We start from the raw sequence: 15,600 nt of genomic DNA on the forward strand, positions 1-15,600 counted from the left end.
GTCAGGCAGGGTCATGACCACTTCTGCTCAGCATTCTGTTCCATTGCCAAGCACTGGGCCTGGCTCAGAACTAGTACCCAACCAGGAATGCATGCATGCATGCATGCGTGCCTACCTCTTCTCCCACCAAATCATCACTGCTGACCCATTCTCCAGAATGAGGCCCATCTCATGCCAGCACTCCAGCTGTTTCAGACTCACAACATAAACTAGTGCTGACAGCGGGACAACTGGCTGCCTCTGGCTTACCTCTGGCCCGTAGGGAAGGCGGGAGATGAGCTCCGGGGCCATCCAGTAGGGCGTGCCGACCAGTGATTTCCTCCGTGGCACCTCCTTGCTCACCTGGGCACAGAACCCGAAGTCTGACAGCTTCACCTGGGGCAGGGCGCAGGCAGCAGGGTCAGAGGTGCTGGCGGGGGGAGGGTGAGCAGAGGCGTCCACCTATTTAATTCCTTGGCCTCGGACATGCTGGGTCTCCACCATGCAGCCCAGCGGCTAGAGCCAGATCATGGGTAGCTCCGCCACCACCTGGCAGGGACTCCTCAGGCGTGTCACCGCCCCAAGATCATGGCACCTGCCTTCCTGACAAGGTCTCCCCTGGGGCTGGTTGGGAAGTAGCCTGAGTCCTGCAGGTACGAAAGCTATGTGGGGGCTGAGACCAGGGCTGTCTGCACAGCCCACACTTGGGTACTATGAGTTTCAGCCACGGACCTCAGATTTAGAACTTTAGTCCAGAAGACGGGAGATAGGGCCGGGATCCAGAGCACACCCCCGGTGCTTCACTGGGAATGCTTCTCAGTAGAGGGAGAAGCATGTGAACGAGCTGCGGCGGCCCCCAAATGTGTTCTCCCCGATCTGGGCTCAGGACAAGACTACAGTTCCCAGCATTCTGTGCTGATGCCAGAGCCCCTCACCGACCTGGACCCCTGACTCTGGAATGTTGCATGAGGACAAATAAGCTGACTGCTCAAGCCACTGAACTGGGGGTCAGAGCCTACCCTGGCAGCAGAGGGGGAGCTGGGTAGGGGTGTGGGAAGCCCACCCCAATCCTTACCCTGCCGTCATGGGTCAGCAGGATGGAGTCACTCTTGATGTCCCGGTGGATGACACCCTGGGCGTGGAGCACAGACAAGGCCTGCAGCACGGCCAGGCACACGGTGGCAATCTGCTCCTCATTCATCCTGCGGGGAGATGGCTGAGCAACTGGGGCAGACAGGCCCTGCCCTGACCCCCTCGAACCCCTGGAGATGGTCTCAGGGGGACCCAGCCCCAAACCCCTCCAGGGGCCTCTGGTGGAGATGGCCCTGCTGGCTCTGAGACACGGCTCTATCCCAAAGGACCTGGAGGGGACTCAGTCCTGGCACAGGAGAGGTTTGAGGGGACCCAGGCCCACCCAGGGGAGCCCGGGGAGACAGCTGGCTGGGTGCTGCCGCCCGCTAGTACCTGGTGTGGGTGACGATGTCGGTGAGGGCGCCTCCCTCCAGGAACTCCATCACCACCCAGAGCTCGTCCCCCACCAGGTAGCTGTTGTACATCTCCACCACGTTCTCGTGCTGGTAGTCCCGCATGATGACCACCTGGCGGGGCGGGGCCAGCGCAGTTGGGGAGGCGCCGCCACCAGCCGCCCTCCTCCCACCTCACCCCCACCCCCCAAAGCCAACAGACCTCAAAGGCAGCTTGAGGCCCGAAGCCTCCATTCTGGAGGTGCCCTCTACCCCATGCACACACATTTCTGATCCCAATCTGTGACCAGTCCTGAGCTGGTCTCTGAATGGCCCCGCTGACCGGGCTGGTATTGGTAGAGGAAGGTGGGAAGAGTGTCCAAGCACAGGGACAAGCAGGGATCGGCCGAGGTTAGAACAAAAGAAGGTGGGGTGAGTGGGGAGGATTTCAGGGTAAGAGGCCTAGCCAGGCAAAGCCTGGGGGAGGCGGGGAGCACAGTGCTTACAGGGCCATGTGCAGCAGAAGCTCAAGGTGCAGCTGGAACACTGTGATATTGGGGGGCTGAGGGATGGGTTATGGGGCACAGTTAAGTGTTGAGTGACTCCTACGTCAGAGTCTGGGGGCTACTCCTACACAGAGTCCTCAGGAAGCAGTCAGGCATTTGCCTCTGTAACAAGCTCCCCGGAGGCCACAAAGAGCCACAGTCCAAGGCTAGACAGAACCAAGGACCTAGATGGGGGCAGATCTTAAATATCTGGCAAGGCAGTCAGGGCACCAAGGATGCTGCAAGCGTCAGTGAAGAGGGGTCATGACAGGCCTGCACGGCAGGAAGAGCCTTTTGGCTGCTATGTGGGGAATGCCCAGGGGTGGCCCAAGAGGGAGGCAAGGGCAGGGCCCAGGCTTGGGGACAGGGTTGTTGAGGATACAACTGAGACAGGGAACGGGTGGAGGGGTTACTTAGGGGAGACACTTTGGGGACAGTTTGGGACTTGGCGGGAATGAGGGGCCTGGGAGACATGCAGACGAGGTGTGGGGGGGTTCAGCAGGCCCAGGGAGTCTGGAGCTGGGGCTCAGGGACAGGCCAGCAACGAACGGGACAGAGACATGGCTGTGGGTATCATGGGGACAGAGGGGACAGCCTGGGAGGTGTGAGGAGGACAGGAGAAGCCAGCCGTGGGGAAGCCTCACCTTGAGGCCCATTCTCCCGTCCCCACCCCTACAGGGTGGGAGGAGCACCGGGAGGAGGGCGAGGGCAGGGCGGGAGCAGCAGCAGGAGGAGGGTGAGGGCAGGGCGGGAGCCCGGGCACCCACCTCGTTGAAGAGTAGCTCTCGCCTCTGCTGCTTGCGCAGGTCCATCTTCTTGACAGCCACCAGCCGGCCAGAGCTCCGGACGGTGGCGATGCACACGACACCTGTGGAGCCCTCGCCAATCTTAATGAAGTTGTCCAGGTAGGAGCGGGGATCACCAGGGTCTACCACCAGCTGCAGGGCTGCCCGGAACTGCTCATGGGACACGCGCTGGGGTTCTCGCTGTGGTGAGCGGGGGCCGGGAGGCCCAGGGGCAGGGGGGCCGGCAGGGGCAGCGAGGGTGCGGGCTGGAGGGGCCAGCTGCGGCTCAGAGGCGTGGGGGCCCAGTACTCCAGGGCTGGGAGGGCCGCGGGCTCGGGCAGGAGGCCGGGAGGAAGAGGACTGGGGGACAGCCAGGCCCCCCACTGATGGCCCATTTGGGGCCATGTTGTGAGGCTCTCCCTGAAACAGAAAAGACAGGAAGCTGTCAGCAGAGGGGCCATCTGCTCCTGAGCAGGAGGGGCCCAGCTGTGGCACACACACATGGTGGTCAGGATGGAGATGGACAGTGCGCTGGGCACCGGTTGGAGTTGGTGGGTGGGGATAGGGAAAGCTTTGGGCAAGGGGACAGTGTGGGGTCCTGGGGCAGGCATATTGGTTACCTGGACGCCCCTGGATGGGTGGTCCGTATCGGCCCGCGGGTATGTGTTAAAGGGCCGGCCAGCTGCCACTTTCGCCCCACTGGCCATACCAGCAGGCTGGGGGGTGCCGACGTCAGGCCCCGAGAGGGGGCGCTTGTCCCGGGAGGACTCCTGGGGTCCCCCTGAGCCCTCCCTGGAAGATTTCGGCCTCTTCTCCGGCCCCACCCGCCGCCGGTCACCACTGCTGCCACCCCCCTCATTGCGACTGGCGACCCGGCCTTGGCCGCCCGCCTTCTCTGGGCCCCCTCTGGCCATGGTGGCCTGCTCCTCGGGCATCCCATTCTCCTGGCGGGCACGGGCAGGTGGTGGCGGGCTGTCTCTCCGCAGGGAGTTGGAGCGTGTCACCGACATGTTCTCAAACTCGTCCAGCAGCAGAGTGAGGGCCCCATCCTTGGCGCCTTTGCTGCCCCGCACGATGGTCTGGGGTCCGGGATCCAGGGCAATGGCAGGGTGGGGGCCGTGCAAGAAGGAGGGGACACAGGACGTGCATCCGATACACAAGGACAGGACAACACAACACACACAGAGACAAGACAGAGACGAATGAAGAAATGCCATGGCGTGATGATGGGGCTGGGTAGGTGGGGGCCGGACCAGAGAGGCCCTGCAGCCCCTCCCCCAGCACCAAGAAGTCAGTGGCGAGAGGGGAGCTGAAGAAGTCACCTCCCCTCGGTCAGGCTGGCACCCCCCACCCCCCCGAGGCTGGCTGCCCCACTGAGAGGCGTCCTGCTGTCCTTCTCCTGCTCTCTTGGCTGGGGGCGGGGCTTCCTGCGCTGTGAGGCAGAGGGGAAGGAGGGCAGAGGGCATGCCACCCTATAATCAGCCCTGGAGAGCTCCAAATTACAGGATGCTGGGGCCAGGGCATGGCTTGGCACTTCCTCCCCTGCAGCCTGCCAGGGCTGTCAACCCCCAAACCGCATTGTTCCTCTGAAGGCCGAGAGTGGGACACAGGGAGAGTGAGAAAGGACTGGGCCCAACGTAGGGCAAGAGTGCCCCAGGAGCGGGGGTGGCAGTGAGAATGCCCATGGAGGCCTGGCCGAGTGTAAAGTGCGTCCCGAATCCACCCAGTGCTCACCCTCCATGCCCCCACCCCAATCCAGGTCACGGCCACCTCTTCCCTTGAGTATTGAGTCACAGCTTCCAGGCTTCCTCTGCCCCCCACTTATCTCCAGGCACATGGGCCTCCTCACTGCTCCTCAAACACACAGGCAGTTGCCACCTCAGGGCCTTTGCACTGGCTGTTTGCTCTGCCTGAAACATCTTCCCCCAAGTATGCCATGGCTCCCTCCCTTCCCTCCTTCAGGTCTTTTCTGGAAGCTCGGCCTCTCAGAGGGAGGTTCTGCTGGCCAGTCATCTCAAATGCCAGCCCCTCACACTCCTTATCCCCCTTCCTCACTTTGTTTGTCTTTACAGCACTTAAAACCAGTGGACAGAAAGCATACGTAGAGCTGTCCATCGCCTGTTCCCTTAGTGCAATGTGCATTGTCAGCAGAGATTGGGTCTTCCTGTCTGTTTCTGCTCTTGCTAAATCTTAGCACCTAGAACAGTGTCTGGTATGCAGAAGGTGCTCAATAAACATTTGCTGAACCAGTGAGTTAGTGAGGGGGCCTGGGTGGAGGCTGTGGGAAGCAGAGACTATGGCCCCCACCCGTATGCTATCAATCAGGGGCACACGGGGACATGGGCCCAGAGCTGCCAGACACCCTGAAGCCAGAACTGCCTCTACTGGGCAGAAAATACTGATCCCACAAAACCCATTTACTGGCCATAGTGCCCTATGGGACCTGCCCCTGCCTCTCCTGGATCTTGGCTGCCATCTTGGAAGCCGGGCCCTACTCAGGGGTCCGGAGTAGCACCTGGTCAGACTCTGGCATTAGAAGTCCCTGGGGGTTGGGGGAGGGCCTGGGATGACTGGGCAGCAAACACAAGTGCCCACAGGGGCCCCAGGACAGTGTTCACCCATGTGGCACCTTTGTGTGAATTAAGACAAGGTATCCCTTCCTCCTGGCAGACACAGACCCAAGCAGGGCCCACGCTGGCAGGCGAAGCAGGGACTAGGTTTCAGGAGGCGCCCTAGTGAGTGTGTAACGAGCATGCAAGCTGCCACAGGACCGGGAAGGGGATGGAACTGAGGTGGCCCGGGTGGGGCCTGTGGCTTGGAGGAGCGAGTGCCCCACCTGCGGAGGCAGCTGCCACTTAGCTCCAGACAATCAGTCATGAGAAGCCAGAAAACAAATTTGGATGGGAAGTCTCTTGCTTTTTTAAGCCGTGGCAAAGAATTCAAGATATTCAGAAGCACCCTGCATGGGACACAGGAATACCTCAGTGGGCCGCCAGATCGAGACCCTGATGAGAGGTCTGCACTTGTGTCTACACCCACTTCCCTGCGCCCCAGGGCCTCCTCCCACCAGGCTGAGCTGGGCACCGGGAGAGGATGAGTCAACTGCGGGCCTGCCCCCGGGCGCCCAGCCTGCTGACCGGCACACCCACCTCCACCCTGCGGAACAACTTTGGCTGCATTCCCCTGGCCTGCGGCCCTTCCTGTTCCCACTGCCCTTAGGATAAAGTCCTCGCTCCCAGGCTGGCTTCACAGGCTGGGAGTGGCCTCACCCGCCACCAGGCCAATCTCACTGCAGGCCACGCCTGGGCACCTGGACCACCAGACTGGAAAGCGGCTACGAGCATGGGCTTTGGAAACAGACCTGGGTCCAAATCCCAGCTCCCCCTTTTGCTCAAGATGACAAAAACAAACAAACAAACAAAAAAAAACCCACCCCAAACCCAAATCCTCAAGGCTTCCCATAGGCAGCTTCTTCACTCAAAGCCCTGCCGCCTCACCATCTGCCTCAGCACCCCTCCTGCTCCGCACCTCTCCTCCTCGGCTCAGGTGTCCCCTCCCCGAAGAAGTGGGCCTGGAGCCCAGGCCTGGGTCAGGCACCTCCTCTGGGCTTCCCCAGCCCAGCCCTGAGCACTCGGGGTGGTTACCACCTGGGAGTAGGTCTATCCCCCACAGCGGCCATGGGAGCTCTGTGAAGCCCAAGGATGAGTTTGTGGCACTGGGGACAGGAGCACAGAGCGCGAGGTGTGAGGCTCCAGGAGAGCGCAACTTAGAGGCCGGCGCAGGGAGACTGCTGGAGGTTTTCAGGGACAGGAGCCAGTGTTGTGAAGCAAGGTGAGGGATCAGTGAGGGAGGGGTGAGTGAAAGGCCAGTGTTGGGGGCGACGATGAGCGTGGAGGGCTGGGGTGTGTGTTCAGAGGTCATAGGGAGGGGAGGTCAGTGAGGGGGTGTTGGCAACAGGGTCAAGTGTGGGGTGAAGGGCTGTGGTCCCTCTGTGGGGGTCGGTGTGGGTAAAGAGGTGGTGGGTGCCAGCCTACCTTGGGGGCCCCTGGCTGGATGGAGGTGATGCAGGCGGGGTCGACGAGGGGCTTGGGCCGGCGAGCTGACTCCTCGATCAGGCTCTGCCACTGCCGGGGCAGCCCTGTGAACTTCTGCTCATGCTGGTCAAAGCCCGTGTGCACGCGGTGCTCGAAGTTGGATGGTGCCGAGATCTCTACCCGCTTCTTCTTCTTCCCAAACATGGCGCCGAGGCTCTCAGCACCAGGAGGGCGCAGACGTGGGCTCCTATGGCAGGCCTGTGGGAGGGGGCCGCTCACCAGAACCCGCCTATTTCCTCCCGCTCTTCTAGCCCTGCTCTGGTCCTGTCCATCCTTGTTCCCTCCCTGGTGTCCGCCCCCATCCCCTCCACAGTCTGTCCCTCATATGTAGCCCGAGGGACCCCATGAACACCTGAGTCAGGCCATGTTCCTCCCCTGCCGAGAATCGTCCTGTGGCTCCATCTCACTCAAGGGAAGAGCCAAGTCCTCCATATGGCTCACCCCAGGACCTGCCCCCTTCACCTCTCTGCTCATCTCCCCCTCGCTCACACTGGGTTTCCAACCTCAGGGCCTTTGCACCGGCTGTTCCCTCCATGGAACATTCTTCCCCAGGATCCATTCATGGCTCTTTCCCTGCCCTCCTTCAGGTCTCAAGAGTCCTCGGTGAACCCTTTCTGGACGCCCCCAAGTAAAAGAGCCCCCATGCCTCACTATCCTTCATCCACATCATTTCATAGCACATTTAACTTCTGGAAATTCTGCTGTTCATTCTCGTGTTTACTAGGTTAGCATCTACAGCGCTCACCACTAGAATATCAATGCCACAGGCCAGGTCTCATCTGCCCGGTTTCCCTGTGTCCTATCCCGTGCCCAGCACAGGGCCTGGCACACAGTGACCGGTTACTAATGGCCTGGCCACAACCATCTGCTTTCCCAGCCCAGGCTCTGGGCCAGGAATACCACAGCCCTTTGGTTACTTGTTCAAGAAATGGTTACTGAGCCCCCATCCTACGCATGATGCCTCGGCAGCCTCACTGCGACACTCCCACTTTACAGAGGAGCAGACTGAGGCTCAGAGGAGGGGCGTTCCTCGCCAAGGTCACACAGTGGGGAAAGACCCACTTTATAATGGATACTAACAGACAAAAGCCCGTCTTTAGGGTCTGGAGTCTCCAGTCAGGGACTCTGAACAGTACCAGGCACAGCGTAAATGCTCAATGAAAGCTGGCTGAAAAATCAAAGAGGCCGAAGGGGAGACACGCTGATGGTGGCGTCCTAAAGGGAGACCCGAGAAACAATGGGAAAGGGAGCCAGACGACCAGAGTGCAGGGTGACTTTGGACAAGTGACTTAACCTCTCTGTGCTTTGGATCACCTCCCAGAGGGCTGCTGTGAGGAGTAAACGAGTTCATAGAAGCAGAGCTGAGCACAGGACTGGGCGCAGAGGGCGGGGCCTGCCTGAGTTTGCTATTCTGATGATTAGGGTTACTCCTGGCGGTGTCTGAGGGGGCGGGGGCCCAGGTCCTGCTCCCCTGTCCCACATCATGGGCTCTGATGTCCACAGACCTGGTTTGATGCTGGCTGTGCTAGAAGTACCCTTGGTCAGGTGACGTCTCCTCTTGGGGCTTCGGGTTATTCATCTGTAAAATGGGGAAAAAACAGCCTTCACCAACTCATTCATTCATTCACTCAAACTCACTCCTTTGTGTCCAGCCCTGTGCTGGCTGGTATTAGAGACACAGCGGTGACGGAGATAGCCTCTGACGGGCCCGAGTGGTGGGGGCGGGAGTCAGGGAGCACCATCCCCGACCCGGAGGATGGCAGAGTGGAAATGAGGGGAGGCTTCCCAGAAGAGGGGCCATGTGAGCTGAGCCCCAAAGGATGAGGGGCAATACCGTGGGTGGGGATCTGCCTAGTTCATGGCTGGCTTCCCAGCACCTGGCACAGTGCCCAGCACAGGGCTGGCCCCCAGCTCAGTAAGTCTTGTGACCTATGAGGATGCTCCCAGGCAGGTCTGGGATGTAGCCCCTCCAGGTCCCAGTTCTCCCCCCATGGGAGAGCTGCTCCTTTCCTGTGGGAGCAGCTCTGTGAGATGAGGCCAAATAGGATACTATCCCTTCTCAGAGGAAGAGCCATCGGTGGCCAGCCATCCAGGAGAACCGGTCTGGCAGCGGGAGCACAGTGGGAGGTGGGTGGGGACCGCACAGCCAGCCTGTCTCAACTGGTCCGCGCCTCTTGGCCAGTAGGTGGCCAGAGCCAGGTCTGGCAAGGGCTCCGAGGGGTCCCCGTCTCCCTGCAGCTCCAGGGCCCCCAGCTGCCTGGATGTGGGGTGGGACAGCCCTGGCCAGGAAGGGGGCCCCTTTGTCTCTGTTTCAGCCCCTTCTCTAACCCTAACCAAGCCAGGAGCCCCTTCCACCCCCTGAACACAGTCCATCCGTCCCTCCAAATTTCCATCGGTGTCCCTGACCCACCCTGTTCTCCCCCCACCTCTGCCACCTCTCAGCTTCTCTGCCCTCAGCTGTCTTTCTAGTTCCTGCTTCTTGCTTTGTCCCTACACCCTGCCCTCCCTCATCTTCCCTGCTGTCATCCAGCTCTTCACCCCGTGTCCTAGCACCTCTTCACTGTGTTCCCAGATGTGCCCCACTTTGGCCCAGGCAGGCCTCACTCCTCACCTTGGCCTCTCTCACCCCCTACCCGGCCCATCCTCCGCCCTCCAGCCAGAGGCCTCTGCAAGATGGGCTCATGCCCAGGACCCCAAGAGAGGGAGGAGCTCAGGATCCACGTGGGATGGGCCAGAGGCAGCCTGGAAGACGGGGTAGCCAAGCTAGAACCCCCACCCATAAACCCCCAAGCCACCTCTGTACACTGCAGCCAGCCCCACCCCCAGCCGAGTGTGACCCCACAGGGGAAGGGGGTGGAGAGGCAAACCTCCGGATATTTGCCGGGGGCCACCCCTTCCCTCTGGGCACTGCATGGAGGGCAGGACAAACAGAGGAACTCACCATGTTTATAATGATCAGGCGGGAGCCCCACCCTGGGGCAGCTCCAAGTACAGCAGTCTCCCACACCAGGCCCCCGCTTTCCGCCGAGTCCCCGAACTACTGATCTTATGGGGGCCTCAGAAGGGAAGGGAAAGGAGCTGCTATGCAAAGGCAGGGGCCTGTGCCAGGAATGGGGGAAGAGTGGGCGCTGGGGTTCCCAGGCAAGCTCGGAACTTAGGAGTCAGACAACCTATGTCCCAAACCCTGGCTCTACTACTACACACTGTGCCGTCTCACTTTCTGTACCTGTGACGTGGTCGATGAGCCAGCCCAACTTTGAGCTCACTGTGGGGCCCTGGGCCAGCAGGTCAGCTGCTCTGTGCCTCAGTTTCCTCCTCTGTTAAAATAGGGCTATGGCAGCACCAGCTTCCCAGAGTTCTTATGAGTCACAAACAGCACCGGCCCTGATGGCTGGCCCCTACGCAATCTACACAGTAAGGAAGTGTGTTACCATTAGAGCAGCAGCCAATACTTACTGAGCACCTACTGGGAGCCAGCCCCTCTCTAAGCACTCGACCCGGAGTCCCCCATTTAATCTGCACACTTGACTCACAAATAAGGGGTCATTATGAGGCCTATGCTACGGACAAAAGCAAAAACAAAAAAAACCAAGGCACAGAGAGGGCACTCTACTTGCCCAGGTCACACAGCTCGGTAGCAGCATGGACATGAGACTCCAGGCCTGTCTAGCCCAGAGCCGGGCCCCCCAGTTCTCAGTCAGCAGCAGCTGCCTCTTCGAGATTCAGGTGTGCGCCCTGCTCCGTGTTCTGGGCCTAATCCCATCCCATCCTCAAAATAACATGTGAGATAGGTACTCTCACCATCCCCAATTCACAGATGGGGACCCTGAGGCCTTGCCCAGGGCATCCAGGATGTGAACCCGGAAGCTGGGCACCAAAGTCCAGGCTCTTCCCTGCCTGCCCTCCGCTGAGGGTTGCAGCGATACTATTGTTTTTGTCAACATCATCTCTAAGGCTAGTCCTGGCCCCACCCACCCACCCACTGTCCCGACCTTGCCCTTCCTCTCCTGCCCTGAATCCTTCTGGGGGAGAGTCCCCTCTTCCTATCTGACCTGTCCCAGGCCCCCAGGATTAGCGGGAGACAGCACAAGTGGGGCTCCTGCCCCCTCTCTTCCCCTGCCCCTTGGTTCTTTATCCACCTTTCCACAGGCCTTTGGCATGACAGTCTGCAGTGGAAAAGACATGCAAAAGCCAGTCCCGGCCACCAAACGTGGCTCAATGAGACTCAACCCCAGTACTTACACTGCCACCATGAGGGGACCCCCATGAACCTGCGCAGATGCCAACGCTGAGCTCACTGACTCCCTACGACCTTGGTGGAGTGGCTGTTCTCATCCCCATTTTGCAGAAGCAGAAACTGAGGCTCACAAAGGTGAAATCCCTCTCTCAGGTCACCAAGCAGAGCTGGGCCTAGAAGACAGTCCAATCCACTCCAGAGCCTACATCCTTACACCCTGTGCTGGCCCATAACACTCCTCCCCATGGCCCACAAGGCCCATCACCTCTCCGTTCTCTCCTCCCACATAGCCCCCCTCGCTCACTCTGTCCTGGCCACACAGGCCTCCTTGATATTCTTCAAACCCTACAAATGTCCCCACCTCAGGCCTTTGCACTGGCGGCTGCCCCACCTGCTGGAACTCTCCTCACTGATTTGCTCAGGGCTCGCTCCCTCTACCCACATCTGTGCTCAAATGTCCCTGTTCCTGTCCTGTCACTCTCTATGCCCCTTTCTCTGTTTTATTTTTCTTTATTTCACTCACCACATACATTGTGTGTGTGTGTGTGTGTGTGTGTGTGTGTGTGTGTGTGTGTGTGAGATTCTTCAGTGTCTGCCTCGCCCACGAGAATATCAGCTCCACCAGAGTGGGCCTGTCATCCATCTTGTTTCCCATTGTACCCCAGTGCTTGCAACATGGCCAGGGCCACAGTTGGCACTCAAGGACATTTGGTAAATGAACTGATTCATGTGTACCTGCCATGCTACTCTCATGCTCACATGCCTCAGACTCTGCTGCCCAGGCAATCTTGTGAAACTGGCAGAGAAAGCCCTGGGACCCAGAGGCAGAGAGAGTGAACCAGTGACCCCAGAGACAGAACCAAGGCAGACAGTGTGCAGCCACCAGCCAGGACACAGGCGCCTCTGAAATCCAGTGCCTGATCCCAAGAATGCAGGCCCACTTTGCATCCTACTCTAAAATGTTTGTTTCAATTAAAAAATATATATATTTTGTATTTAGCATGTGGGACAGGCAGTTTCCGACTTGTCTTAGCAAAAGCTTCACGTTTTCCAGTCACCTTGCACTGACTCGTTCTACCCTCTGACCTTTCATGAAAAGGAAATGATACCCCCTCCACCACCAAGAAAATTAGTCCAGGAGGAAGAGCAAGAGCCACTGTGACAAAGCTGTGTGAGTGTGTGTGTATGTGTGTAAAACTCCTGCCCCCCCAAGGCCTCCCCCCAAGGCTCTAAATAAAGCTGCGCCCCTGGCAGTGGAGGGAACTGACCCAGCTAGAACGTAAGGGCCCAGGGGCAGAGCAGGGGATGTGGCTGGGGTCACGGCCATCCTTTCATATTCACCGATATGGAACCCTAAACCAGGAAGGGGACCGCAAAGCATGCACTGTCCCCAGCCTGCACTCAGGGCTTCTACTACTGGCTCCTGTTCACCCCTCTGCCATGATCGTTACCTACCAGCTCCAGGAAACCCCCCCCGCCTCAGTTTACCCTCCCTGAGCTGTGTTCTGACGATGGATGGGGAGTCCGGCTCACTTTCCTGGCCCAGCAGGCTCCTCACTGCCCCCCTTTACATCCCACGCCATTCCCAGCTCCACACCTTTGCTCAGCTCTTACTACCCACCTGCACCCCCCCCATCCAAATCCCTCTTCAGCCCTCCCGCCCTGAGCCTAGTCTCCCCAGGGAATCCTCACACATCTGGTTCCCAGACCCCGCCTCAAGCTTTGGGACTGCCATATACCCAAGACTCCTCAACAAACACCTACTCTACCCACAAATGACCCCATGACACTCAAACACCACCCAACATCCAACCATCAGTGTCTACTGAGGGCTGATCTCTGCAGGCCCGGGGCAGGGCCGACAGCAGTGGCTGGACCAGGCAGAAACACCCCTGGCCTTCTAGAGCTCAGTTCTAGGGGGAAGCAGACTGTCAATAATGAGATACACCAGCAAAATGGCTAGTTCAGTCAGGTGGTAAGTGCCGAGGAGAAAAGCAAAGCGGGGATCAGGAGGCAAAGCGGAAGCTGGAATTTTCAATGATGTGGTCAGGGAGAGCCTCGCTGAGAACGTGACACTTGAGCAGGGACCTGAGGGGTGAGGGAGCCATGTGGGTACCTGGAAGCAGAGCTCTGGGCAGCGGGAACAGCCAGGGAAAACGTCCTGAGGCAGGAACATGCTGGAAGCGGTCAAGGAGCAGACAGGAGGCCAAGAGTCTGGGGCCGGGGGAGTGGGGGCGAGAGGGGAGAGAGCAGGGCAGGCAGGTGTCGGGGGGCAGATTGCCAAGGGACTTGTGGGCTTTTACCTGCATGAGATGGAGCCACAGGAAGGTTCTGAGCGGGGAGGGATGGAGCCTGACACAGGTGTTTACAGGCTCCGTCTGGCAGGGTGGGGCATGGACGCTGGAGGTGGGACAGGACTGGGAGGAAGAGGAGCTGAGGGTCCAGGGGCAGAGAGGGCAGACGGGGCTGTACAGGTGGCAGGTGGCGGAAGGGGAAGAAGTGTGCAGGCTCCAGGCTGCTAGAAAGGTGGAGATGGCAGGGCCTGCTAAGGACGGCCACCACTGTTAGTAACAGCTGGAATGTGAGCTCCCTGGGGACGGGGGCCTGGTCTGGTCTTGCCCATCACTGCGTGTCCCAGTGCCTGGCACACTCTGGCACACGGTCCACTCCCTCTGGGTCCTTACATCACCTAACATGTTCTATGGTTACGAGTGTGTCTATTGTCTGCCAGCTAAGTCGGTGGCTCAATGCTGGCAGGACCCATGTTGCAGTGGGTTACAGCCGGATCCCGGCACCTAGAGCAGGTCACCCTTTCGTGGTAGCTGGGTGCATGGAGGGGACACACACATGCTTCTGTGCTGACTCTGGCCTGGCCTGCGCCAGGCATGCAGACCAGGCCACCCTGAACCCTCTGAATAGTGCTTGGGTGAGTAGGTGGCTGGGTGCGGAGTCCTCTTCCTTCCTGTTTTCCAAACCAGGAAACAGGCCCAGAGGGGAGAAGTCACTGCCCAGGGCGGCCCAGCACCAGGTCACAGAAGCCCCCACGCTGACCCACAGCGAAGGCCTTGTTGACGCCACCTCAGCCTCCTGCTTCAGCAGCCCTGGCTCCAGCCAAGGCCTCCACTCCAGACGACAGACCCCAGAGGTATATGAGACAAAAACCAGGACGGAGACAACTCCACTAGCAATGGCCAGAACCAGGATCACAAAGGCTGTCTCGGGTAGGAGGGAATCTGAAGACATGTTAAATGACCAAAACTCTCCAAAGGCTCCCCCTTGGCTCAAACTCCCTACTGTTACTTAATGAAACACTGCCCAGTGGGCCCTGCCAAACTCGGGATCTCCTCTCTCCCCCCGCACTTCACCCCAACCACACTTTTCACCTCCTCTTTAAGCTTGTTGCAGCCTCAGGGCCTTTGCACCTACTGTTCCCCCTGCCCAGAGCTACATGGCTTTCCCTTTCTTGATATTCATGTCTTAGTGCAGATAAAACCTCCTCAGAGAGGGCTTCCCTGACCTCCCGACAAAATTTGTACCCCCTTTTTATATTTCTCCGTGGCATTTATTACCACCTGGCATCCTATACCTGTTGACTGTGGGTCCCCCCTTCCACCCCTCCCCCGAGTAGAATTCTGGCTCCTGGAAATCAGGTGCCTTTGTCTTGTTCTTGCTGTATCCCTGGCATCCAGAGCAAGGCCTGGGCACACAGTAGGCACTCAGTAAGTACGTGTGGAACAAAGGAGTGATGCCCTTGCCGAGTGATGCGTCTGGGCCCTGAGGAGGAACAGCAGGGAAGGGTGTTGGAGGCAGAGGGCAGACAGGAGTCCCCTGGGCCCATGCCACACTGCCTACAGTCTGACCTTGATGTCTGGGAAGGAACTGGGGCCCACATCTTTACAGTGAACCTAGTTATTTAGTAATAACCAGCTGTGAGTCCCAAACACAAGAGGCACCCCATTGGGAGCCCATTCCCCAAGCCCTCCCCACCACAGGGAGACCCACCCCAGCCATGCGGCCTAGGGTGGGACTCTGAGGAAGGGGCAGCATGTCTGGGTTACAGGCAAGAGGCAAATCATAGAGTGGGGGATCCGCTGGATATCTCTGAGTCCCCCCAGTTGGTGAAATCCCATAGAAACACAGGTCCTGGTTCAGCCTGGCCTTGGGAAGCAGGGCCTGGAACTGGCATCTGGGGAGGGAGCAGTAGCCCTGCTGTCCGAGTTCTGGTTACATGCAGTGCCATCCTACCCTAGCCCACCGGGCCTTCGCACAGACTGTGCTAGTACAGGGACTCGGTAGGCAGTTGGTGGCTAAGGGCAGACTGCCCAGGCTAAGGCACCAGCTCCACCACTGCCATGCTGTGTGCCCCTGAGCAAGTGACTCAACTTCTCTGGGCCTCAGTGTCCTTGTCTGCAAACTGGGGGGAATCATAGTCCCTATCTTCCAGGAATGTCTGGACAATCGAATGAGATGACACATGCAAAGCATTTACAACAGTGC

General features: G+C 59.2%; 1 protein-coding gene across 6 annotated transcripts in view; it reads right to left on the minus strand.

Moving 5' to 3' along the window:
- PAK4 (p21 (RAC1) activated kinase 4) overlaps positions 1-15,600 on the minus strand; it is a 44,912-nt gene that overhangs the window by 2,709 nt on the left and 26,603 nt on the right. For 4 of the 6 annotated variants that reach the window (XM_019751473.3, XM_019751476.3, XM_074314352.2 and 1 more), the window contains exons 2-8: positions 8,372-8,445; positions 6,807-7,064; positions 3,393-3,851; positions 2,755-3,192; positions 1,444-1,577; positions 1,055-1,181; positions 250-375 (exon numbers count right to left, since the gene is read on the minus strand). In XM_019751473.3, the coding sequence (XP_019607032.1) occupies positions 250-375; positions 1,055-1,181; positions 1,444-1,577; positions 2,755-3,192; positions 3,393-3,851; positions 6,807-7,010 (1,488 nt within the window). In that variant the 5' untranslated portion in view covers positions 7,011-7,064; positions 8,372-8,445. Of the gene's footprint in view, positions 1-249; positions 376-1,054; positions 1,182-1,443; positions 1,578-2,754; positions 3,193-3,392; positions 3,852-6,806; positions 7,065-8,371; positions 8,446-9,807; positions 9,923-10,092; positions 10,250-15,600 lie in introns of those variants that run through there. The other 2 variants (XM_074314353.2, XM_019751475.3) reach the window with 2 other exon arrangements.

This window comes from Rhinolophus sinicus, chromosome 8 (assembly GCF_057876585.1).
Source record: "Rhinolophus sinicus isolate RSI-liver-muscle chromosome 8, RSI-T2T, whole genome shotgun sequence".
In the NCBI taxonomy this organism is placed as follows: Eukaryota; Metazoa; Chordata; class Mammalia; order Chiroptera; family Rhinolophidae; genus Rhinolophus; species Rhinolophus sinicus.